Here is a 24,422-nt window from a genome sequence, read left to right as displayed (position 1 = left end):
TCCAGAAAAATAAATGACCCAATCAAAAAATGGGCCAAAGAACTAAACAGACATTTCTCCAAAGAGGACATACAGATGGCTAACAAACACATGAAAAGATGCTCCACATCACTCTTTATCAGGGAAATGCAAATCAAAACCACAATGAGATACTATCTCATGCCAGTCAGAATGGCTGCTATCCAAAAGTCTACAAACAATAAATGCTGGAGAGGGTGTGGAGGAAAAGGAACCCTCTTACACTGTTGGTGGGAATGCAAACTAGTACAGCCACCATGGAGAATAGTGTGGAGATTCCTTAGAAAGCTTCAAATAGAACTGGCATATGACCCAACAATCCCACTGCTGTGCATACACACCGAAGAAACCAGAACTGAAAGAGACACATGTACCCCAATGTTCATTGCAGCAATGTTTGCATTAGCTAGGACATGGAAGCAGACTGGATGTCCATTGGCAGATGAATGGATAAGAAAGCTGTGGCACATATACACAATGGAATATTACTCAGCTATTAAAAAGAATGCATTTGAATCAGTTATAGTGAGGTGGATGAAACTGGAGCCTGTTATACAGAGTGAAGTGAGTTGGAAAGAAAAGCAAATACAGAATAATAACACATATATATGGAATTTAGAAAGATGGTAATGATGACCCTATATGCGAGACAGCAAAAGAGACACAGATGAATAGAACAGTGTTTTGGAGTCTATGGGAGAAGGTGAGGGTGGGGTGATTTGAGAATAGCATTGAAACATGCATATTATCATATGTGAAACATATCTCCAGTCCAGGTTCAATGCATGAGAAAGGGTGTTCAGTGCTCGTGCACTGGGATGACCCTGAGAAATGGGATCAGGAGAGAGGTGGAGGGGGGTTCAGGATGGGGAACACATGTATACCCATGGCTGATTTATGTCAACATATCGCAAAAACCACTACAATATTGTAAAGTAATTAGCCTCCAATTAAATTAATTAATTAAAAAAGAAACACAAAGCATTTGGAAATAAACACAATAACCTAAATTTAACTTTATTAATGACATAAATGAGTAACTGCTATGCATACAAAAATGAAAATAGCCCTCTTAACATCCCTTGAATTCACAATGCTAAAGAGAGTGGAGAAACTTCTGTAATATACATTCCATCAAATATTTTGTTTTCCTCTTTAGCTGATGTGTCATTGTTATTTCAGCTTTAAAAGCTGTTCAAATTCCTGAATTCCATCAATAAGCATTTGCCTTAGCCTACTGGGCTTCGCTGGTGGTTCAAATGGTAAAGAATCTGCCTGCAGTGCATTGAGACCCTGGTTTGATCCCTGGGCCAGGAAGATCCCCTGGAGTAGGAAATCACAACCCACTCCTGTATTCTTGCCTGAAAAATTCTATGGACAGAGGAGTCTGGCAGGCCACAGGCATTGGGGTCATAAAGCCAGACACAACTGAGTGACTAACACACCATCCTATATGAATATATAATGTAAGTCCATCTTTCTTTCTTTATGTTATCATAGTTTCTCAATTCAGAAGGTAAACAACTAATGGATTCACATTTCTTAGCAAGTGATCAACATAATAAATACCAAATTTCAATGAGTGGGTTCTAACAAAGATAACACACTCTACCTTTGTAGAAAGCTTGTATGAGGGTTTCCTGTGGGAATAGATAGTATTTGAGGTGAGGATTTCCTTTAAAAAGTATATAATGCTACATATATTCTAAGCACTCCTGTGAAAACACAGAGAGCTGTGTTAATATTGGCCTGGCAAGCCAGATATTAATCACATAGTTGAGGACACAATAACATTGTGATCTCAAGGAAAGAAAGAGAAGGAATTCTAATTTCTAGACACTGGATTTCTCCCTGCTTAACTTCTTTCTTAAGTAGTGAAGCCCAAGAGATGAGTGTGGTGAAGGGGACTTTGCATACCTGCAAGGGAATAACACTTTTACGTGGGACACTTGCTGCCAAAGGATTTCATTCAGGATCAATAAAAGTCATGGTTTATTCAGAAAGAATTGAAACAATCCAAACAACAGGGTGGGGATCCATTTCTAATCCCCTTGCCCATTCATGTAATGATGTAAGCTTTAGCTAAAGCAACCTATTAGAATAGACGATAGAACATATTTCCAGTGGCTGATTTTCTCAATACGCAATGCTGGTTTAACTACCAAAATCCAGTACAGAGCAAATTAAGAGTCTTCATGCACCCACTTTCTTCTAGTAGATTTTAAAAATACTCATTCTAATTAATTCAATGAGTAAATGCAACTCAGACTCTTCATCTGTTAAGACATTATTGAATTACTCCTGGGAGCTCTAGTTGTTCACCCAGGCTCCTAGTAAACACCTCAGACTCTCGTATAACAGACCAGATGATTTACCTGAGTGAACTGTTAAGTACCAGCCAGAATCAGGTATCTCAATTACCCTTCCTTTTCCATATGCCATGGCATATAGGGTACTCTGTCCATTTGCCCTAGGGAAAAGGGAAGACAAAGAAAAAATATTACACTCTAGATAGAATTTAGGTAAATAACAGAAAAATTAACCTCAATTTAGGAGACGTGTTTTACGGTGGAAAATGGTTCCCAGCTCACTGGGCCCTGTGTCTGTCTACCTTATAAAAAGTCCATTTGAATCACAACTTTCATCTCTAAGAACGTGAGGAAGCTTCTGAGGGTCAAATACGGGGATAGTCTCACTCCATCAGCCAGAAATTTACTTCTTTTTCAGAGAAACTATGTGAGAGTCAGAAGAAGAGGCTGAACAAGCCCCAACTATCCCCCCTGCTGTGGGAAAGTGAGGCTTCATGTAGACTTCACAGCCCTTTGAGTCAGACCGGGAATCACTCACCAGTATGCAAGCCACCAATCCTGCAGGACGTAGGCAACCTGCAGCAGGAAACAACAGTCACTCACACACTGACATCACTGAGCCTCACACCCCGCTCACTAGGTTGGGAGATGGAAAGGCTCCAGAACGTGGAGATGGTCCTTCCAGCTCAGGTCTGTGCCAAGCCCCACACCCCAGATGACCACAGGTCAGAGGAGGGCATGCTACATTTTAATATCCTTACAAGACATTCTTTTACTTCCTAGAATCTCTCTGTTATATACAAACACCACCTCACCTCAATAAGTAAGCCTCACTTATTTTCCTCACAGATTTCATTCAGTGCAAACCAAAATGGACTGCAAAGCATAATAAAAACAGTATAAAAGTCAGGACTTTTCAAAGAAAAAAAAATTTGATAGAAACTGTGATGATCAAGTTTATGTGTCAGCTTGGCTAGGCCAGTCTCTAGTGGTTCAACCAAACCCTCGTCTAGATGTCACTATGAAGGTATTCAGTGGATATGATTCACATCATCCTCAGAAATGAAGTAGAGGAGATCACCCTCAACACTGTGGTGGCCTTGTCCAGTCAGTCAAAGGCCTGATGAACAAAACCTGAGGCTTCCTGGAGGAGGAAGAAATTTTGCTTCAAGACAGCAGGGTCAGCTCCTGCCTGAGGTTCCAGCCTGTAGGCCTGCTTTTCTGATTTCACATTGACCAGCTAGACTGCACAACCTCATGAGCCAGTTCTCTAAAATAAATCTCTTAATATATATATTAAACATGTTAATAAATTAAATATTAATGTAATAATAAATTAAATAAATACAGTATAAACAATATGTAGATACCAAGAAGAGGGCACAAAACCGAAATAAATGTTTTTATTTACCTGAGCTGCGATGTTCACTAAAATAAGGAAAATGATGATAATCCAATGTGCACTGGCTGTGAAGTAATTCTCATAGGCCTTAAAACCAACTCTTCCAACCGAATGGCCCTCTAGTGGTAATGTAACCTGGATAGTCTCAGTCTGGGAGGGAGAACGGCAGTGAAAACAAAATTTTAAGTAAGGAACCCTCAAATTTCAAAAGTTTGCAATGCCCTCCACTGCAAAGCTGTGAGGAAACAGATACATCTCATATGCTCGTAGGAGTGCAGGATGGTCCATTTCCTACAGAAAAGGGTGTGCAAATGTCTAGCCAAACCATATATGCATTTACCCTTGGACTCAGCCATCCTACTTTCAGAAATCTATTAGAAAAAGAACATCATTTGCATGAAATTATTCACTGTTGTGTGGCTTTGCTTAAAGTCAATCATGACTCTCAGCACAAGCACAACTACCTGATTCAAGTACAAATGCAGAAGCTTCTTCCAAAATAATACACAAAGTGATATGGCACTAACATATCCCTCTAAATGACTTGTATCACTTCCAATAATAGAAACATAAAACATACTTGGTGCTCAAAATCCTAGACAAATACAGCAAAATAAGTTCACACAGGAAGTTGAAATAATGTGAGTCTGGACAGCACAGGACAGCATATGACCCAAATCTATTTAATCCCTGAATTTCAGGGAGTGATTCCTGAGTGTAGAATGTGAGGAACTAATCTGAATATTTATCAGAATCATCCAGGTTCCTAGGTCTGGATATTGTGGGCTTGGATACCAAGAAGTACCTATGTATGTTTTTTAAGAGAGAGCTAGTGCTTTTCTTCATTTCTGTCTGTAGGACCTAGAATGCATTATAGAGTCACATGAGCCAAAGATGTACTCAACTCTATGCTGACCACTGGACATTCAAGGTGAATACGATGTGGCTCTAGGTCTCAAAGGGTAGTAAAAAAGGAAAACAAGAACTAACTCTAAAGTGTCTGGCCTACAACAAATGATTTAACAAAGGGGCAAAATATTACCATCAACCACCTGCAGCCAGAACACTCCAAAATATAGGAAAAGTAGCTGATTTAATGTGGTCACAGAAAGACTCAGTCTAAGGGGGTCTTCACATTAAACCTCTAGATGCATAAGGGAAGTTGGGAGCCACCAGAGTGAGTAGGATGTAACTATGGTAAACTGATGAGTTCTCATATCACTGTGAGCCACAAACAGCTGGAAATTCATAGCAGTGCACCCACTACTGAGCTCCATAAGATTCTTCATCCTACACCCAAAGGAGAACACCAAGCAGGCTTGCTTCCTTCATGCTTTTCTAATTCTACCAAATCCATGGAAGGAGAGTTGGAGTCTTAGGATCTACTTTGGGATAAACAAAGATGTCATGAGAGAAGCAGACTGAAGGTCCACGAGGCGACCAAGAGCAGACAGACAAGGGCATGTTGCAGGATGAGAAACTCACATCTTGGTCCTCTGGAGCTGCATCTTTCAAAGAGGGTCTGGAAGACGGTTGAGACTGAACTGAAGACTTGGAGATCAGAGTGAGTGTTCCTGGACCTGGAGATGGTTCAGCCTCCTCTATCTTCTCCCATAAAATAATATCTTCAAAATCTATCCCAGATTTTGAAAACTCAGCAAAAGTCCCCTTTTGCATAACTTTGCCCTAAAATAAAGAATTTGAGAGGAATTAATTTACATTTGATAATATTAATCCAATCTACATACTAATTAAGGAAAGTTAACTAGTCTTAAATTATTATTTTCCTAAGAAAATTATCTCTAGATTTGGAATTCTGGTGAAAAAATCTAGATCAGTTCAGTTACTCAGTCACGTCTGACTCTTTGTGACTTCATGGACTACAACACGCCGGGCCTCCCTGTCCATCACCAACTCCCAGAGCTTGCTCAAACTCATGTCTATCAAGTCAGTGATGCCATCCAACCATCTCATCCTCTGTCATCCCCTTCTGCCTTCAATCTTTCCCAGCATCAAGGTCTTTTCCAGTGAGTCAGTTCTTTGCAACAGGTGGCCAAAGTTTTGGGGTTTCAGCTTCAGCATCAGTCCTTCCAATGAATATTCAGGACTGGGTTCCTTCAGAATTGACTGGTTTGATTTCCTTGCAGTCCAAGGGACTCTCAAGGTTCTTCTCCAACACCACAGTTCAAAAGCATCAATTCTTCAGTGCTCAGCTTTCCTTATGGTCCAACTCTCATATCCATACATGACTACTGGAAAAATCATAGCTTTGACTAGTTGGACCTTTGTTGGCAAAGTAATGTCTCTGCTTTTTAATATGCTGTCTAGGTTGGTCATAGCTTTTCTTCCAAAGAGCAAAATGAGCATGGTATTCACTGTAAAACCCTGTGCTAGGTGCTGGGGGATATGAAAGAAATGTATGTTCATGTTTTAAAAATGGAGGCCATTGACATAACTACCATGGGAACTCAGGGATGCTAAAACTACAGATGTAGGTAGAAGTATCATTACAGGATTTTTGGACAACATGGAAATTGAGAGAAGCATCATGTTAAAATGCAAGCAAGTAGTTAATTGGGGAAGATATTCCAGGAAAGAAACTTAAGGCTGACCCAGACGTGGCAACAAGCACATCTCCAGAGGTAATGGTCTCTTATCAAATCTTCACAGACCATTGTTATAGTATCATGTGCTCCACTGGGAGAAAGACATGTAGGAACCAGCCCTAGACAGAGAACCCATGAGCTTTATCTTCATGGTCTTTACCACTTCCCACAAATGCAGGAAGTTCCCAACTGAAAATTCAATATTCTACCTGCCATAATATTTAAACAAAGAGGCATTGAGACTGAGGCGTCTCTAAATCCTTGACCTCCCATGCCAGCAAACCAATAACTAAGAACCAATGCACTCAGATCTAACAACAACAACAAAAAAAAAATTAAAAAAATTAAAACTTAAGAACAACCAGTCACAAGCAGTCAACGAGGTATCCTCTACTCAGGCAACCGTTTAGGCTACAGTCAATCTAATCATTTTCTTTGAACACATGTGACACATCATTGCAGTTTCCCTCCTTTTGTTGTTGTTCTGTTGCTTAGTCATGTCCAACTCTTTGTGACCCCACAGACTGCAGTACACCAGGCTTCCCTGTTCTTCACTATCTCCCTGAGTTAGCTCAAACTCATGTCTATTGAGTCAGTGATGCCATCCAACCATCTCATCCTCATCCCTCTCTTACAAAGTCCTATAAAATAATGTGCAGATACCTTCACTATATTCTGACCCCATGAAAAGGCTCAGCTCATTCACTCAGTGTCAAACAAAATATAGGGAAAAATCACAGGATGCAAAACTAAACAGAGGAGAGCGTCTCTGGTTAAGGCAGGTCAGATGGAAGAAGGTGCCCCAGGACCATAGCTGGGACCTCTCTCACCCTATTTCTTGAGGTGGTCCATTGTGAGAAACTCAATGAAGCATTTGGGTACTGTCTATACTACAGAATCAGAAAATTATTCAGGGTATACTGTGCCTTGTTCCACTTGGGAGGCAAAATTCAAATACTTTATTTAATGAAATTACCATTTTCTACATAGTACCTATAAGACGCACAAGGAAACAAGTACTGGTACAAGGATAGCAATTTCACTGAGCAGCCAAGCACAGACAACTCTGAGAGGTTGAGAGGGCAACCATTCCCTTTCTGCTGTTAGAGATGAACCAGACAAAGAGTAAGGATGGACCCCAACTCATCCAGGGGTGCTCATGAGTGGACAATAGTTGTTCTGATAGCACTAAAATTGGGGGTAGTGTCCTCAAAAGAAGCAATAAGGGACCCTAAAAGATCTAGGGACAAACTAAATAGGTTACTCTGTCTCCCATTGATCCTGTGCTCATAATATTGTCATCATTGGGGTTTTACACACTAGTATCATCTTCTTCCATCATGAAATTAACTGCTATCAAATCTGAGAAACCTGAACTCCCCATTCCGGAAAGAGCGGTTAAGCGTTGACATGAGATATTGCTTCTAGAGAGGCAGAGGTTCCGCATTTAATAATCTTTCTTAGGACAAAAGTTCACTTGATAAATGAGGGATCTGACCAACCTAGACAGCATATTAAAAAGCAGAGACATTACTTTGCCAACAAAGGTCCAACTAGTCAAAGCTATGGTTTTTCCAGTGGTCATGTATGGATGTGTGAGTTGGACCATAAAGAAAGCTGAGCACCAAAAAATTGATGCTTTTGAACTGTGGTGTTGGAGAACACTCTTGGACTGCAAGGAAATCAAACCAGTCAATCCTACAGGAGATCAGTCCTGAATATTCATTGAAAGGACTGATGCTGAAGCAGAAACTCCAATACTTTGGCCACCTGATATGCAGAGCTGACTCATTTGAAAAGACCCTGATGCTGGAAAAGATTGAAGGCAGGATGAGAAGGGAATGACAGAGGATGAGATGGTTGGATGGCATCACTGACTCAATGACTTTGAGTAGACTCTGGGAGTTGGCAATGGACAGGGAGGCCTGGCGTGCTGCAGTCCATGGGGTAGCAAAGAGTCAGACACAACTGAGCAACTGAACTGACTGACCAAGGGCCAGTGGAACAAACAAGGGTTAATGACAGAGGTGCTGAGGCCCAGAGACAAAGAAGCCAAGGTCTGAATCATCAAACAACCAGTAAGCCTGAAATATTCTCACTAATCTCCACCCCATCGCCAGCCATGCTAGGAGTTGGGGTTGATTGTTAGCCCCCCAAAAAGTAAGTTCAAGCCCTAAACATTATGTCTGTGAACATGATCTTATTTGCATTCAGTGTCTTTGTAGATGTAACGAAGTTAAGATGAGGCCCCACTGGAACAGGGTGACCTTAAATCCTATGTGACTGATATCCTTATGAGAAGAGACCCAGACACGGGGACAACAGCCATGTGACATCAGAGGCAGAGACCACAGTGCTGCAGCTGGAAGCCAAGGAACACAAGGAAGATCCATGAACACCACCAGCTGGAAGGAAGAATTCTGCCCTGGAGCCTTCAGAGAGAGCATGGCCCTGCCAGTACCTGGATCTGGGATCTATAGCCTCCAGAACAGGGAGACGATAAACTTCTGTTGTTTTAACTCACCCAGTTCGTAGTGCTTTGTTACAGCAGCTCTAGAAACTGATATCCTATCCTGAGTCCACACTTCTGTCTCCTCAGCTTTACTAAGACTTCTAACTGCTTCTGCTGCCGCCCTTCCAGTAACCATCAGAGGAATCTCTTAACTCCAACATCAGACCACATTGCTTTTCTGCTCTGGACCATCCAAGGCTTCCATCCCATTTCCAGGCTCGCTGCCCACTGCAGAGACCAGCTCCCTCCACGTCCCCCTGCTCACTCTCCTCAGACACACTGGTCTTCCCGCTGTTCCTCCAACCTGCTAGTCAGTTCCTTCCTTAGGACCCCCTGCCTCAGGCCCCTTCCCCCAGGTGTTGCACAGCGCCCACCTTCATGTCATTCAGACCCCATGAGGCACCAGCTCCTCAAGGAGACAGCCAGGATATCACCCTCCTTGTCACATTCATCCCCATAAGAACAGGAGTCCTGTGAAGGCAGGGCCTTGTCTTCCTGCTGCACAGGCTGCCACACGTATCGGGCACATAGAGACCTGGGCAGGAAGACCCACAGAGTGGGCATCTCTGACCCAGGTGCTTGGCTACCCAACTTTGCTTCCAGTGTTAATGGAAGATGCTCTTTAGGCAAATTGTACTTGACAATCATGTGGATACAAACAGGTCTCAGTAGCTCTAAGTTCCAAGTAAAAAACTTTGACTTAAGTTGTATAAGGGGAAAACACAAGTTATAAATAAAATAACATCATTATCCTTAACAAATTTCAATAGAACAGTAATATTTCAGTAGTCCTGTGGTAGCGCTCCTACATGCTTTAGTGTTTATGTGGCTTCAAGTTTAATAGTGACACTTTACAGGTCTTTGGATTGATCCTCAAAGACCTGAATAGCATCAGCTCTGAGAAAAAGAGGGAGTTAAATTGAGGGAGAAGAGGACATTTACCATGAATCCAAGGCGAGTGACCTGCTGGGAGGTCTGGCCTTCAACACACCTGAGTGCTAGCAATTTCACAGGCTTCTAGAAACTACTTACATCTTTCAGTATCAGAATCTGACTTGCATCCTTTAGGTACTGCAGCTGATGAGTCACTAAGATTGTGATCTTCTCCTTCAAGACCTGACGAATACACCTACAAATATAAAAGGTATAGAATGCAAATGCACATTAGTGGGGGTGCTCCAAACTGAAAACACATATTCTGAAAACATAATGAGACAAAAACAACACAGCAAAGGTCTATAGTTTAAATAAAAAAATAAATAATACAAATTAAATACAAATATGTCAATGATCCTGAGTAGGTCCTCAAATTTATCAGCAGCAAATGTGAACCCAGCACTGCTAAAAAAAAATCTAAAAACAGTCCAGTGAAGGAGGCACTTGCTAAATTTTTTCTAAAAACTCAGCTTAACAATAATTTACATTTCATAATGAAAAATAATTGAGCAATACTGAGATTCCAAAACTTGACTGAACTTAATATTTTATCACTATGTGGGAAGGGGAAAAGAGGCATCTATGTTATATAAAAATGTGTGCATTTTCCTTAGACAATTTTCTAGGGGATTATTTATGATTTATGATGTATACATTAACAACAAAAAATTAATAGAATCTTGGTAACCTTTGCTAGAGTGCCTTTTCTAGACACTTCTTCCCAAATAATATTAAACAGAAAATGAATGCCAACGTGGCCTCCATCAGTCTCTACAACAGTCCCAGTCCCACCCAGGAAACCAGTCTTCTTTCATAAGGATTGAACACCTTCCAAATATGAAAATTAAAGAACAGAATTCAGATGGCCCAAATCACAATGGGAATCATCCAATGGCCAAAAGACACACCAGTTCTCTTAGGCAAGACCCTTGTGTGATCAGGCCACCCAAAATGGCTATTCTCTTGCTCTCTATACATCCCCTTTTTGACCAGTGTCTGCTTCACCTACACCTACTTACATGACTGACCTTCCTATATGCTTGTCCCAGGGCCCAGCTAATGATGGCTCTAGCTTCAGATCACAATCTTCCATGATGCTTGTCAAAGGGGCAAGAGGGACATGACCCTCTGCTGGTTTTCATGGTGACCAATGGCCCACCCTGACATCAACTTCCCCTATAACAGGTAATGCCCCCCCTCTCCTGCCACCTTGCCCTGGGAGCAAAGACTACCACCATGTCCTGTTCTGACGTGGGCCTCAAATGATAGGATGCCCTTCCAGGATTTCCTTTGCACATGTAAGTTGGCCCTAATAATTAAACCATATGTGTGTCTGTCACTGATTCTGGGCTCTTTCTTAAGTCTAACCTGGGCAAGTAACAGGCCTGGCAGGTCTGGAAGGCCAACAACCTCTCTCAGTATCCAACCTTAAGTGTGTTTTTACAGTAACTTCTCCAATGCTTCACATTTTTAATGCAGACCCCTAGGAACTCAGCCCCAGTCTCATCCCACAAGGTCCACAACCTCTCCAGGGAAGAAAGTGGCTGGATTTGGGGCCCCGGTGACCACAGTCAGGGCTGCAAGCAGGTACTCTAGGTGCCCAAGTCCCTCACAGAGCAAATCTCAGGAACCTGGGCCAGAACTCAGCCTGTTAGTGAGTTAGATGGAGAGTGTGAAGGCAGAAGATTGCAGCTCAGTCCCTCTCATGAGCCTGATGTCAGACGAGTGATGAAACCTGTTTCTTCATCTCAAAACAAGGCCAAGGACAACTCACCCACAGGTTCTGAGAAATCAAACCACCAATCCACTCAGTAAATGTCAGCCCCCTTCTCCACTCCTCCCTAACCATGAGCAGTCATGTGCTTTGGAGTCATGACAGAAAAGTCCTAAGGGGACACTCTGGACACTGGGTCTGTGACCAGAAGCAAGACCCCAGGATGTAGACACATACACCATTGCTTCATTAAGTCCAAAAGGATTCATTTTTCCCTTTGACATATCTTAGTTCAGCGTTTGTGTCTAAGATTCCTGAGTGAGTAAACCTCTTCAGACTTAGTACTAAAGCTTTTAATGGAACTGTTTCTCCTTAATTCATAATTACTTGCCAACAGTCCCTGAAGCCAGATGTTAATCAAATCTGATGGGTTTCTATGTCCAAGATGGAGCAACCCAAAAGTGGTAAAATGTTTGCTTCCTAAAATTCCATCAGAGATGAAGTAATATAAATAATTACAACAAAGTGGCCAATTAATGACTTTGAAATTTTCCTAAATAATGCTTTTTATCCATCTCTAAGAAGATAGCCTATTTTTCAAGTTTCAGAGTAAAGATTTCCAAGTTATGTCATAAAAATTATTGATTCAGAAACAAGTTAACTGTTAAATCTATATAAGGGCTGTGTTAATTCTATTTATTGGGTTGGCCACAAAATTCCTTTGGGTTTTTCCACAACATCTTACAGAAAAACCCAACTGAACTTTTTGGCCAATCCAGTATCATTCTCTATAGGGGCTGTGTTAAGAGGAGACACATTCCATGGTAGAGGGGATACAAATAATTCAGAATCCACACCTTCATCCATTCAATCAGCAGAGGTTTACTGAGGTGCCACTCTCTTGACGTACATCACAGGTCAAGAAAGCAGACATTATTTTGCACCATGTAAAAGGGGGATATACTGAACGAGTATAGGACACGTACTATCAGGCCATGATGTGTGCTCTGAAGAAAAAGCAAGGGGGCTGCTGTAGTTGGGGAGACTACAGATTCTCTGGGGAAGAGACCTGAGATTCTCTGGGGAAACATCCCTGGAAGAAGACACAGCAGGTGCAGGAATCTGGGACAGAACATGCTGGGCTGAGGCGCCTTCCTGCATTCACAGCTTCTAGGGGTGGGGAGACTCATAAATGGTCAAGTGCACCCACTGAGGGCTGTGGGAAGACAGAGGGCATGGGCTCCGCCTGGAGGAACGGGAGGCAATGGCAGATCCCGTCTTCCATCTTCCTTCTGTGTCCTGGTGCACTGCTCCCTGGCTCTGGGACAGAGGGGCCAGTATGTATAGACAGACAGGGGTGAGAAAGGACCCCCACAAAGCCAGAGCAGTGGATTATTAAGTAGGTGTGGGGAAGAACTAGACAGGCTGATGGGGGCAGATGGCAAAGAAGCCTGTTCTCTGCGGACCTGGAGCTGCTTCCTGAACATGGGTGGAATGGGAGGGGAGGGCAGGGGGAGGTCTATGAAGGGCTGGAGCAGGAGGGTAAGCTGTGTAGACAGCAGCATGGGAGTCTGATCAGGACAGACCTGAAAAGCTGATGACGCAGGAGGCAGGGGTCTGGTGATGTGGGGCTGAGCCAGGAAAGGATCCATGGCTGGACACAAGTGAGCCTGCATCAGTTTATCTAAGGACTCTCACCTTCTATAAGTAATAGAACCCACTTAATCATCACAAAATATAGTTATAAAAATCACAAACATTAGTAAGCTGGTATATATTAATATACTCATGACTAAAGGAAGCTGATAATGGCAAGTAGGAGTGTGATTCATTCACTTTTAATAGAAAATATTTACCACGACTAAGCTTCAACACGACCACCATCTCTCATAGCATATTGTTCCGTCCAATTGCCTAACTCATTGAGAACATTCTCAGTCGCTGTTGAGTGATGTACTAAATTGCCTTTGTGATCCCTGCCCTAAGTTTCCCCAAAGAATGTGGTTCTGATTAGCATACAAGTCTTAACAAGCTTGCTTCTATTAAGTGTACATCCAAGGTCATTAAACCAAAAGGTTGGAGAGGACTTTATAAACATGTTATAAACACCTCACCTTTATAAACACCTGAGAGAGTTTTTGTGTTCAGCACACTGATACATGGCAATCAGTAAACTTTCCCTTCCCCTCCCTGTGACACAGACACAAAAGCCAGCAGAAACTGCTCTTGCAGTGATGGGGAACTTGTGCAGATGCACACAAGACAGGGTAGCAGACATTTGCAAGTTCAAGGTAGAGTGCTGGGAACAGGGAGGCTGAGCTACTCATGATGCCAGGATAGTGGGGGATGGAAATTCATGTCTTGGTACTAGTATCCCATCACTGAACTCACGACAAGCCACAAGGCACTACCTAAGGGAAAAATCATCAGTGAAAGTGTTGGTCACTCAGTCATTTCTGACTCTTTGCAACCCCATGGCCTATAGCCCACCAGGACATTCTGTCCATGAGGATTCTCCAGGCAAGAATAGTGCCATGCCCTCCTCCAGGGGGTCTTCTTGACCCAGGGATTGAACCCAGGTATCCTGCATTACAGGCAGATTCTTTACCATCTGAACCACTAGGTACTTTAAATAAGAGAAAATTTATCAAATCACAATCAAAAGAGGGTGGGAAAGGGGGGGTGGTCAGATTGGAGTGTGGGCCATGCCACATGTCAGCTGCCCTGCTCTCTTTTGTTCTGAAAGATTCAATGCTAATGTGTAATTTTTGTGTGTGGTAAAATATACATAACATGAAATTTACCATTTTAACTATTTTTTATGCATACAGCTCAATGGCATTAAGTACATTCACATCATTGTGTAACCATCACCACCATCCATCTCTAGAGCTCTTTCATTGCCCCAACACTAAGTACCTTTCACATACAGCCTTCAGTGGTACCTGCCTCATGACCCCTGCTTAATGGATTTGGAATCCCAGCTCCTCATATCCAGAGCTCAGAGCTCCTCATATATCTCTCTCACTCACTCCACCGATCTGCTTAAGTCTCTTTACTTTGCTATTTAGGATTTGCTGTGAATGAATTCTATTCCCCCAAAAATTCATATGATGGCACATTGACCACCAGAACCTTAGAATCTGGTGACAGAACCTTTAAAGAGGTAATTGCTACCCTTAATTAGAGTGGGCCTAATCCAATATGACTGGTGTTCTTAGAAGAGGAGACTAAGACATGAGGACAGAAACACAGGGGTGTGCGTGAACAGAGAGAGGACCATGTCTGAAGACACAGTGAGGAAGCTGTCATCAGAAGATAAGGAGAAGGTCTAAGGAGAAACCAAACTGCCCACACCTTGATCATGAGAATCTAGCCTTTAGAACTGTGAGAGAATGAATTTCAATTATTTTCGCACTGCTCCCCCAACACTGTCATCTCTAAAAACCTGCTGTGACTGAATGTTGGTGCCCTCAAAATACATACATTGAAACCTAATCCCCACTGTGAAGGTACTGGAGATGGGGCCATTGGGAGGCGAGGTCATGAGGGTGGAGTCTGCCTGAATGGGACTAGTGCCTTTATAAAAGGGACCCACACAGCTCCCTCACCCCTTCCACCACATGAGGACACAGGAATTAGGTTCTCACCAGACACCAAATCTGCCAACACCCTTGGACTTGCCCAGGCTCTGGTCTCTGTGAGATCAGCCTGGACAGACACAGCCCCAACAAACTAACACAGGACCTGACAGCGAGAATTCCCAAAAAGCTTCTCTCTGCTGTACAACCTGCCTCCTCCAGGCGACAATGTGCCTTCTGTTCTCACAGCCTCGTTTCCTGTGCTTCTACTCTTCCTCCAGCAAAGGGAACTGGGTCCTATTTTCAGCCTCTACATACATACCCAGCTTGCACAACCCCAGGGCACTTCCTGCCCAGCCCGGGGCACAGGGAGCTTTCCAACATTCAGTTCCATTCAGCACTTACTATCCTGTATGCTGCTAAGTAGCCTCAGTCATGTCCGACTCTGTGCGACCCCACAGACAGCAGCCCAACAGTCTCCCCCATGCCTGGGATTCTCCAGGCAAGAACACTGGAGTGGGTTGCCATTTCCTTCTCCAATGCATGAAAGTGAAAAGTGAAAGTGAAGTCGCTCAGTCGTGTCCAACTCTTTGTGACCCCATGGACTGCAGCCTACCAGGCTCCTCCATCCATGGGATTTTCCAAGCAAGAGTACTGGAGTGGGGTGCCATCGCCTTCTCCAACTATCCTGTATAGAAACCTCTAAACCCTGACTCAGCTGACCTTTTCCCAGGCATCTGTCTTAACAAGCTCCACATTGAGACAGGTTCCTCAGAGGCTGAAATGAGAGTTGGGCTTCCTAGTCTCCCTTATGCTGCCCAGTGTGGTCCTTCCCCTCTCCTGGCTCTCCGTCCTCCTTGTAAACTAAGAGGTTTTGTGCAGGGACATCTGTAAGGGCATTGATCCCAGTGCACATAGCAGGGCATTAATAAGTGCAGCTGGAAGGCTTGTTGACCTTAACAAGGTGGACAACAGCAAGGTAAGCAACCATGGGGTAGATGTGGATGCTGTTTTAGCAAAAGCAAGCTCATGCAGCTTTCAAAAAGCCCAGTCTAGACTCCATCAGAGGCTTCAGTCAGCGTGTATGAGGACACATTATTCACAGAAAAACGTAAGAGTTGTTCTACTTCAGTCATTCTGTGGCCAGGCAAAAGCAATTTGTATTCCAGAAACACAAAAATGAAAGTCAAGATTTCCACCAGATTCTAGATCTCTAGTTACACATTCAGGTTAACCCTACATCATGGGTCTAAGTATTAATTCAAATAAGCATCCATGAAGCAACGCTAAATGATTAAATTCATACTTAGATGTGGAATAAGTTAGTCTTAATTCTAGGCCTTATTAAGAATTTCCAAACCTAAAGAATAATAAGCATAAACCAACAGGGCCTTTCCACAGAAGCCCTGTGTCAGTACGGAAAATTTTGCTTCTAATGTGCCTTAAACACATGATGGAGGAAAAGGACTGACACTAAGTACTTGATTCCTGGGTCCAACTCTACAATTTAAAAATTATTCATCATCTTTCTTATTTCAAGGGTATGGATCCATCACAGTGTCTGGTTATCAACTGCAGGTCACAGGGAAATCTCCCATCTATTCCTCACTCCCTAAAGCACAGACCCCTCTGTCCTTCACACATTGGAAGCACCTTCTGTATTTTCCTGCCCTCATGACAGGAAATACCTTCTGTATTTTCATGACCTCATCATAATGCAAAATTTCTCTACTATGGATCTTCTGTGGAAGGGAGGGAGAGGAGAGAGGGACACCAGGGCAGAGCGAGCTGAGTTTCCTGGAGCACAAAGGCTTTCCTGAGCTCTCTTCCCTGATCTCTACAGGGTTCCTGGAAAGCAGACATGATAGAAAATAGGAGCAAACTCACTGTTCGAACAAGTGCCTGCTGACTTCTGCATCCACTGCGCTGAGTGGATCATCCAGGAGGTAGATGTCTGCATCCTGATACACGGCTCTAGAAAACAGAGAGAGACATCAGGAGAGGACACGTCACACTCCCTGGGTCTCATCTCTGAATCATGATGGCTTTCAACAACTCCAGGTTAATTCAAGAGCCCAGGGAAAGGACCAAGACCGTGCTTCACACAGGCCCACCTTGTGAGTGGGTTCTGCGTGCTCACATCCACTAGGAGTCGCGGAGGAGGAGGGGCAGGATGGCAACTGAAATCCCATTTACCTGGCGAGGCTGACCCGGGCTTTCTGTCCTTCACTCAGCGGGGTTCCCCGGTCTCCTATTTCAGTTAGATCATTTTCCTTCAAAAGCTGTAAATCCTACATGAAGATAGAAAAGGAGAAAAAAAAAAAAGATCTAAAATATGTTCTTCTCCTGCCATCCTAACTTTTTAGCATCAGTTCTCCACACAGTGTTTGATCAACAACAACGAGTATATTTCATAGTTGCTAAACCGTAACACTGAACAATTAAAAAAATCCTCAGGTTTTTTTGTTTGTTTGTTTGTTTTCATTCTGCAGTTTTTCACAACATTTATGCATCTGATCATTCTAACATATTTATTGTGGATCAATATACACCAGGCATTGTTCTGGGCACAATGAATTCAGCCATGAGGAAACAAAGCCACTAGAGTTTCTCTCCACAGTGGGGGATGAACAATAAGGAAAATTAACCTGAGTGCAAGTACTGAGGATGAGAAGGAAAAGGAAGCGGGCTCTGGGAGGTGGAGAGTAAAGGAGGGAAGTGAGTCCACACTGGGGTGTGAGGGCTCTGCTCAGAGCGGGGATGAGCAGATCTGGGAGAGGTGGAGGGGCTGCTCCACACAGAGGGATGGGCGAGTGCAGGGGCCACCGGGAGGTGCCCAAAGTGTTCAGGACAAGCAAGGAGGCAGGAGAGCGGAGCTGAGTAAGAATGAGGGAAGTGAGGGCAGAGACAGAGCAGGAGGAGCCTGGGGTCACTCCAGTAACAGGAGGAGTGGGAGAAGGGAGGACTGACCTGGTCTGAGATTTCTACAGAATCACTCCTGTGCTTTGCAGAAAACAAGCAGTAAGGGAGAATGAGTGAGGATAGATACAAGTATGGAGGCTACTGGAATAATCTGAGAGATGATGGTGGCCAGGACCACAGTGGGAGCAGCAGGGATGGAGAGATGGAGCACACTCTAGACACATTCTGACGGCAGAGTCTATAAGACCTACTGATGGGATGGGTGTGGGTTGAAAGAAGAGCACCATGGTGTTTGGAGCATGAGGAAGAACAGGGTCACCGTTTACTGAGTTGTTACTGATGAAAGTCAAACTGAAAGTCACTTAGTCATGTCTGACTCTTTGTGACTCCATGGAATTCTCCAGGCCAGAATACTAGAGTGGGTAGCTTTCCCTTATCCAGGTTACCTTCCCAATCCAGGAATCAAACCTGGGTCTCCCACACTGCAGGTAGATTCTTTATCAACTGAGCTATCAGGGAAGCTCTGCTACTAATGACTGATGCCTATTTTCTCATTAATCCAATAGGGGGACCCTATTCACAGTGTGAATCACAGCATGCAAAGCTTGTGACCATGAGGATAAGAAAGAGAGTGTCTCCATCATAACCCTCCCTGACAACCACAAAGACACACAAACACACACAGGTTCCCTGCTCACTCAAAGCTTAACAAGGGAGGATCAAATGAAAAGCAGCAATTGTTTTGTCATGAAAATTCATTATTTCATCTTATTTCTTCATCAAGCTCAGAAGTTAATACCATCTCTCCCTCCTGGTTTTGATACCATTTTAAGATAGGCTCCAGCCATACATACACACACACTGTTTTCTGGACCTCCATTTCACTGTCAACAATCCTTGCAAACTGTTATTAGTTTCTATCCTTTAATTTTATTAAGGTATTTTTCTGATTTCCTTCCCCAAATAGCATCGCATTATAGTATAGCAATTGCAACATGCTCTAGAAAAGTTCACTCTTTCACTTAGCTCAGTTCGAGCATAAGAAACAGGCTCTCTTCAACTCTGGTGATAGGACTTCGAGTGTGTTGTTGACTTAGCAAATTATTAATGGACAAGTCCAAGATGGGAAGAACATTTTAAAGGATTTGAGATAAAATCCAAGTCAGGCTAATTTCCCAGCCACGATTTCCTGATTAGGTTAAAAGGAAAAGCCTGACTTGAGCATATATTACAACACTTCCCACTGACAGGAAAGTGTTCTTATTCATGCTATTTTCCTCTAAGTTAAATTTAACCAATTTTCACTGAACAGCAGATACACAAACTAGAGGCAAACTAGGAAATGAAAAAGCTGGTTTGATACCATCTACCAGAAACATACCAAGTAAGTAGAAACGCTATGGAGCAGACTGTTGAAACAGTTGATGAGCGCCCTGGCAGAGGAGGGCTGGATTCTGGAGTCAAACAGTGGAAGCCCATACCTCTCTTTACTGCTTGTCTTCCATTTGGAATTGCCCCTCCTCTCACGGCCTGTCAATATCCTGCCCATCCTTTCAGGCTCAGCCCAAACACACTCTCCCAGGAAACCATCCTGGACTCACTCTCTTCCTGCTGGGTTCCTAAGACTTTGCGTACATTTCTTCTGAAGGACCTGTCCTATTCTGCTCAATAATTTGTATGCATGCACATAGCATCTCTCAGCTCCTGGTGGGTAAGATCTGTGAACCAAGCACTGTGCTGCACCCTGATACTGATTATCTCTAATCTTTGCAACAAGCTACACGGTAAGTACTGACCCCATTTCCCAGATGAGGAAACTGAGACTAAGTGAGGTCACATCACTGTTCTGAGGGTCAGTTCAGTTCAGTTGCTCAGCCATGTCTGACTCTTTGTGACCCCATTGACTGCAGCAGGTCAGGCCTTCCTGTCCATTGCCCATTCCCAGAGTTTACTCAAACTCATGTCCATAGAGTTGGTGATGCCATCCAACCATCTCATCCTCTGTCATCCCCTTTTCCTCCTGCTTTCAATCTTTCCCAGCATCAGGGTCCTCTCTGAGTCAGTTCTTCATATCAGGTAGCCAAAGAATTGGAGTCTGAGCTTCAGCATCAGTCCATCCAAGGAAAATTCAGGACTGGTTTTATTTAGGATGGACTGGTTGGATCTCCTTGCAGTTCAAGGCACCCCCAAGAGTCTTCTCCAACACCACAGTTCAAACGCATCAATTCTTCAGTGCTCACCTTTCTTTATAGTCCAACTCTCACATCAAAAGATGACTACTTAAAAAACCATAGCTTTCACTAGATGGACCTTTGTTAGCAAGTAATGTCTCTGCTTTTGAATATGCTGTCTAGGTTGGTCATAACTTTCCTTCCAAGAAGTAAGTGTCTTTAAATTTCATGGCTGCAATCACCAACTGCAGTGATTTTGGAGCCCCCAAAAATAAAGTCTGTCACTCTTTCTACTGTTTCCCCAACTATTTCCCATGAAGTGATGGGACCGGATACCATGAGCTTAGTTTTCTGAATGTTGAGCTTTAAGCCACATTTTTCACTCTCCTCTTTCACTTTCATCGAGGCTCTTTAGTTCTTCTTCACTTTCTGCCATAAGGGTGATGTCATCTGCATATCTGAGGTTTTTGATATTTCTCCTGACAATCTTAATTCTAGCCTGTGCTTCATCCAGCCCAGCATTTCTCATTTATTCTTTTATTTATGAAGAACTTTTATTCTTCATAAAAGTTAAATAAGCATGGTGACAATATACAGCCTTGATGTACTCTTTTCCTGATTCAGAACTAGTCTGTTGTTCCATGTCCAGTTCTAACTGTTGCTTCCTGACTTGCATACAGATTTCTCAAGAAGCAGGTCAGGTGGTCTGGTATTCCCACCTCTTCAAGAATTTTCCAGAGTTTGCTGTGGTCCACATGGTCAAAGTTTTGGCATAGTCAATAAAACATAAATAGATGTTTTTCTGGAATTCTCTTTTTTGATGATCCAGCATATGTTGGCAATTTGATCTCTGGTTCCTCTGCCTTTTCTAAATCCAGCTTGAGCATCTGGACGTTCACAGTTCATGTACTGTTGAAGCCAAGCTTGGAGAATTTTGAGCATTACTTTGCTAACATGTGAGATGAGTGCAATTGTGTGGTTTTGAGCATTCTCTGGCATTGCCTTTCTTTGGGATTGGAATGAAACTGACCTTTTCTAGTCCTGTGGCCACTGCTGAGTTTTCCAAATTTGCTGACATATTGAGTGCAGCACTTTCACAGCATCATCTTTTAGGATTTGAAATAGCTTAAATGGAATTCCATCACCTTCACTAGCTTTGTTTGTAGTGATACTTCCTAAGGCCCACTTGACTTTCCATTCCAGGATGTCTGGCTCTAGGTGAGTGATCACACCATCATGATTTTCTGGGTGGTGAAGATCTTTTTTTGTATAGTCCTTCTGTGTATTATTACCACCTCTTCTTAATATCTTTTGCTTCTGTTAGGTCCATACCATTTCTGTCCTTTATTGTGTCCATCTTTGCATGAAATATTCCTTTGGTATCTCTAATTTTCTTGAAGAGATCTCTAGTCTTTCCCATTCTGTTGTTTTCCTCTATTTCTTTGCATTGATCACTGAGGAAGGCTTTCTTATCTCTCCTTGCTATTCTTTGGAACTCTGCATTCAAATAGGTATATCTTCCTCTTTCAGCTATTGAACAGAAGAGCTAGAATCTGACCTAGCTCATGTCAGTTCAGAGACTTCTGCTCTTTCACATCATACCGCCTCTAGTTTCCATGCTTATCCATGGTGTTGTGCTGCCTCTCAATTGAGGAAGTTTAGAAGTAAAAACTTCTTAAAAAGTGAGCAATGGATGAAGGTGTAAGGGGACATGTAAACAGAGACTCTAACCAGGGTGTGTCTCTTTCTTCACCAGAAAAGTAAGGTCATGAAAGAAACAGGCTTTTATTTCCAATATTCTGGGAGGTGGGTCATAGAGGATCCTGCTGTGATGTATGTCAGAGAGTGTTTTGCCTATGTTCTCCTCTAGGAGTTTTATAGTTTCTGGTCTTACGTTGAGATCTTTAATCCATTTTGAGTTTATTTTTGTATATGGTGTTAGAAAGTGTTCTAGTTTCATTCTTTTACAAGTGGTTGACCAGATTTCCCAGCACCACTTGTTAAAGAGATTGTCTTTAATCCACTGTATATTCTTGCCTCCTTTGTCAAAGATAAGCTGTCCATATGTGCGTGGATTTATCTCTGGACTTTCTATTTTGTTCCATTGATCTGTATTTCTGTCTTTGTGCCAGTACCATACTGTCTTGATAACTGTGGCTTTGTAGTAGAGCCTGAAGTCAGGTAGGTTGATTCCTCCAGTTCCATTTTTCTTTCTCAAGATCGCTTTGGCTATTCGAGGTTTTTTGTGTTTCCATAGAAATTGTGAAATTATTTGTTCTAGCTCTGTGAAGAATACTGTTGGTAACTTGATAGGGATTGCATTGAATCTATAAATTGCTTTGGGTAGTATACTCATTTTCACTATATTGATTCTTCCAATCCATGAACATGGTATATTTCTCCATCTATTAGTGTCCTCTTTGATTTCTCTCACCAGTGTTTTATAGTTTTCTATATATAGGTCTTTAGTTTCTTTAGGTAGATATATTCCTAAGTATTTTATTCTTTTCATTGCAATGGTGAATGGAATTGTTTCCTTAATTTCTCTTTCTGTTTTCTCATTATTAGTGTATAGGAATGCAAGGGATTTCTGTGTGTTGATTTTATATCCTGCAACTTTACTATAATCATTGATTAGTTCTAGTAATTTTCTGGTGGAGTCTTTAGGGTTTTCTATGTAGAGGATCATGTCATCTGCAAATAGTGAGAGTTTTACTTCTTCTTTTCCAATTTGGATTCCTTTTATTTCTTTTTCTGCTCTGATTGCTGTAGCCAAAACTTCCAAAACTATGTTGAATAGTAATGGTGAAAGTGGGCACCCTTGTCTTGTTCCTGACTTTAGAGGAAATGCTTTCAATTTTTCACCATTGAGGATAATGTTTGCTGTGGGTTTGTCATATATAGCTTTTATTATGTTGAGGTATGTTCCTTCTATTCCTGCTTTCTGGAGAGTTTTTATCATAAATGGGTGTTGAATTTTGTCAAAGGCTTTCTCTGCATCTATTGAGATAATCATATGGTTAAATGGGACCTAATTAAACTTAAAAGCTTCTGCACATCAAAGGAAACTATTAGCAAGGTGAAAAGACAGCCTTCAGAATGGGAGAAAATAATAGCAAATGAAGCAACCGACAAACAACTAATCTCAAAAATATACAAGCAACTCCTACAGCTCAACTCCAGAAAAATAAATGACCCAATCAAAAAATGGGCCAAAGATCTAAATAGACATTTCTCCAAAGAAGACATACAGATGGCTAACAAACACATGAAAAGATGCTCAACATCACTCCTTATCAGAGAAATGCAAATCAAAACCACTATGAGGTACCATTTCACGCCAGTCAGAATGGCTGCGATCCAAAAGTCTACAAATAATAAATGCTGGAGAGGGTGTGGAGAAAAGGGAACCCTCTTACACTGTTGGTGGGAATGCAAACTAGTACAGCCACTATGGAGAACAGTGTGGAGATTCCTTAAAAAACTGGAAATAGAACTGCCTTATGACCCAGCAATCCCACTGCTTGGCATACACACTGAGGAAACCAGAAGGGAAAGAGACACGTGTACCCCAATGTTCATCGCAGCACTGTTTATAATAGCCAGGACATGGAAGCTACCTAGATGTCCATCAGCAGATGAATGGATAAGAAAGCTGTGGTACATATACACAATGGAGTATTACTCAGCCATTAAAAAGAATACATTTGAATCAGTTCTAATGAGGTGGATGAAACTGGAGCCTATTATACAGAGTGAAGTAAGCCAGAAGGAAAAACATAAATACAGTATACTAACGCATATATATGGAATTTAGAAAGATGGTAATGATAACCCTGTATACGAGACAGCAAAAGAGACACTGATGTATGGAGCAGTCTTACGGACTCTGTGGGAGAGGGAGAGGGTGGGAAGATTTGGGAGAATGGCATTGAAACACGTGAAATGTCATGTATGAAACAAGATGCCAGTCCAGGTTCAGTGCACGATGCTGGATGCTTGGGGCTGGTGCGCTGGGACGGCCCAGGGGGATGGTATGGGGAGGGGGGAGGGAGGAGGGTTCAGGATGGGGAGCACGTGTATACCTGAAATTTTTTTAATTTAAAAAAAAAAAAACTGGAAAATAAACAATTTTAAAATTAAAAAAAAAAAAAAGCAGAGACATAAAAAAAAATAAAAAAAAAAAAAAGAAAGAAAGAAACAGGCACACCCTGGCTGGGTCTCTGGAATTTAATCTGGGTGTCAGGAAAT

At 42.4% G+C, this 24,422-nt stretch overlaps 1 protein-coding gene across 1 annotated transcript in view; it reads right to left on the bottom strand.

Moving 5' to 3' along the window:
• LOC147361907 (ATP-binding cassette sub-family C member 4-like) overlaps positions 1-24,422 on the bottom strand; it is a 198,065-nt gene that overhangs the window by 112,803 nt on the left and 60,840 nt on the right. Inside the window, exons 12-18 of the mRNA XM_086330242.1 lie at positions 17,275-17,369; positions 16,966-17,052; positions 9,880-9,976; positions 5,215-5,415; positions 3,739-3,879; positions 2,866-2,903; positions 2,394-2,488 (exon numbers count right to left, since the gene is read on the bottom strand). Of these exons, the coding sequence (XP_086186368.1) occupies positions 2,394-2,488; positions 2,866-2,903; positions 3,739-3,879; positions 5,215-5,415; positions 9,880-9,976; positions 16,966-17,052; positions 17,275-17,369 (754 nt within the window). The remainder of the gene's footprint in view (positions 1-2,393; positions 2,489-2,865; positions 2,904-3,738; positions 3,880-5,214; positions 5,416-9,879; positions 9,977-16,965; positions 17,053-17,274; positions 17,370-24,422) is intronic.

The sequence above is a fragment of the Bos grunniens genome, chromosome 12 (genome assembly GCF_055505025.1).
Source record: "Bos grunniens cultivar Pamir isolate PY7600 chromosome 12, Bosgru_T2T1.0, whole genome shotgun sequence".
In the NCBI taxonomy this organism is placed as follows: domain Eukaryota; kingdom Metazoa; phylum Chordata; class Mammalia; order Artiodactyla; family Bovidae; genus Bos; species Bos grunniens.
This window is presented reverse-complemented; position numbering and strand designations above follow the sequence as displayed.